This window comes from Sphaeroforma arctica (assembly GCF_001186125.1).
Source record: "Sphaeroforma arctica JP610 unplaced genomic scaffold supercont1.5843, whole genome shotgun sequence".
In the NCBI taxonomy this organism is placed as follows: domain Eukaryota; class Ichthyosporea; order Ichthyophonida; genus Sphaeroforma; species Sphaeroforma arctica.
The window spans coordinates 1-1830 of NW_014034715.1; the positions used below are offsets into that span (position 1 = coordinate 1).

The 1830-nt window shown below is 40.1% G+C and overlaps 1 protein-coding gene across 1 annotated transcript; it reads right to left on the minus strand.

Annotated features, from left to right (window-relative positions):
* Positions 1-339: 339 nt before the first annotated feature.
* On the minus strand, positions 340-1665 carry SARC_15261 (hypothetical protein; the record flags this gene model as incomplete). Its single annotated transcript, XM_014290613.1, has 2 exons — positions 340-450; positions 1543-1665. Coding segments are annotated over 2 exons (234 nt in total), but the record flags the coding sequence as incomplete, so codon positions are not given.
* Between the last annotated feature and the right edge of the window lie 165 nt (positions 1666-1830).

Genomic DNA, 1830 nt, shown 5'->3' on the forward strand with positions numbered 1-1830 from the left:
TATATATATATATATATATATATATATATATATATATATATTATATATATATAATATATATATATATATATATATATATATATATATATATATGTATATATATAAATAAATATGTATATATATCTAAACATTCGAGAAAAATTGAACAGCAGGGATGGAAAATAGCCACAAATCAATTTTACAAAATAATCTTCCCGACTTAATTAATATGAATTGTCTTTCAGCAAACCAAATCCATTGTATAGTATTTTGAGTTAGAAACGTACACAAAATCCAAAATATGTACGTCTAACAAACATGTACGTTTACGAAACATCCGGAAGAGAAGTTAGCATGCGATTAATTCTCAGGCCACGACATACCGCTACTGATCTCCCATAGCTTCGCAGTACAATCCCTACCACTCGATAACAAGTATTTGCCATTCTTGGAGAACTTTACAGTATCCACCTGCAATAACGACAAAGCGAAATGAAACAGAAAAGCAAAACGTCAATCGACCAACAGAGATACTGGGAAGTTGGGTCATAAGCTCAGGGGATGTGAACCACGCATGCAGAGACACGCGCAATACAATAGCACACCCACCGATGTTACACGAAGAACACACTGTGTCTCACATCACGGATGACATCCATTAAATTATAAACCCTATAACCCTAAGCCCAATAGCCCTCGGGTTTTCTGTTGACCTTTGTCCACCCATGCATCATAGTAAAGCGACGGATTACTAAACCTGAAGCAGCATATTACGTTGCACGATGAAACTTCATTCCCGTGACATTATCGTTATTGGGCGTAGCCCTACCCATGTGACACAATACTAAACCGAACAATATCTATAGCCATGATCCGTACGATATCAAATACACAGAGCCGGCAGCTGGGTTATCACTAGCGCCACTGTAACAATCACAAGACAATTCAATTACATACCCAAACCGCACAACACACGTTGCCTATTATCTACTTGTACAGGGCACAACCACTCGTACGAAAGACACGCACACACGAAAGACACGCACACACGAAAGACACGCACACACGAAAGACGCGCACACTCGAAAGATACGCGCACACAAGCGAAATGCACACAAAAAAGACACACACACAAAAGACGCGCACAAAAGTTACGCACACACGATACACGTACATGTGCAATAGTCACAAGCATGCAATCAAGTCACACAGAAATACACCCAAAATCACATCCCGTATATGTGCACACAGCGTATACGCACAACGATGACACATGCAGATAAATATAAAGTATACACGCGCATATAACACAGGCCCACAAGTTGATATATATGGCATGGAAATAGACTGAGATAAGTACATACACACGTGGTAAAAAAATGTATCGTTAGGCTGATTAGTCTCGTACTTCCGAGTGACCAGGGACTTACATATACACAAACACTACGCACACGCTAAACACGTACACACCACGAACGAACACCCATTACACACTCTTTTGTACACAACGTTACGCACATAATTATCACGATCACACGCATATCAAAAGACAATCGCACATACCGCTCTCCCGTTGTGTGAGTTCTGTATCGTGTTTATACACCGACTGCTGACGCCATCCCACACTTTGATGGCCCCATCGTAACTGCACGACGCGTACAGACTCCCCGTAGGCGAGTAGTCCACCTGTTGGACGTCAGTGGTCGTACGATATGTTAGTGGGCGTGAGGAGTGTTTTTCATGCAGATGTGATTATGTAGTATATAGTCCTAAGGTTTAATCCAATATGAGGACTGAATGTGTCGATGCAACGTGCATCCATTGGATATCTATAATATATATATATATACA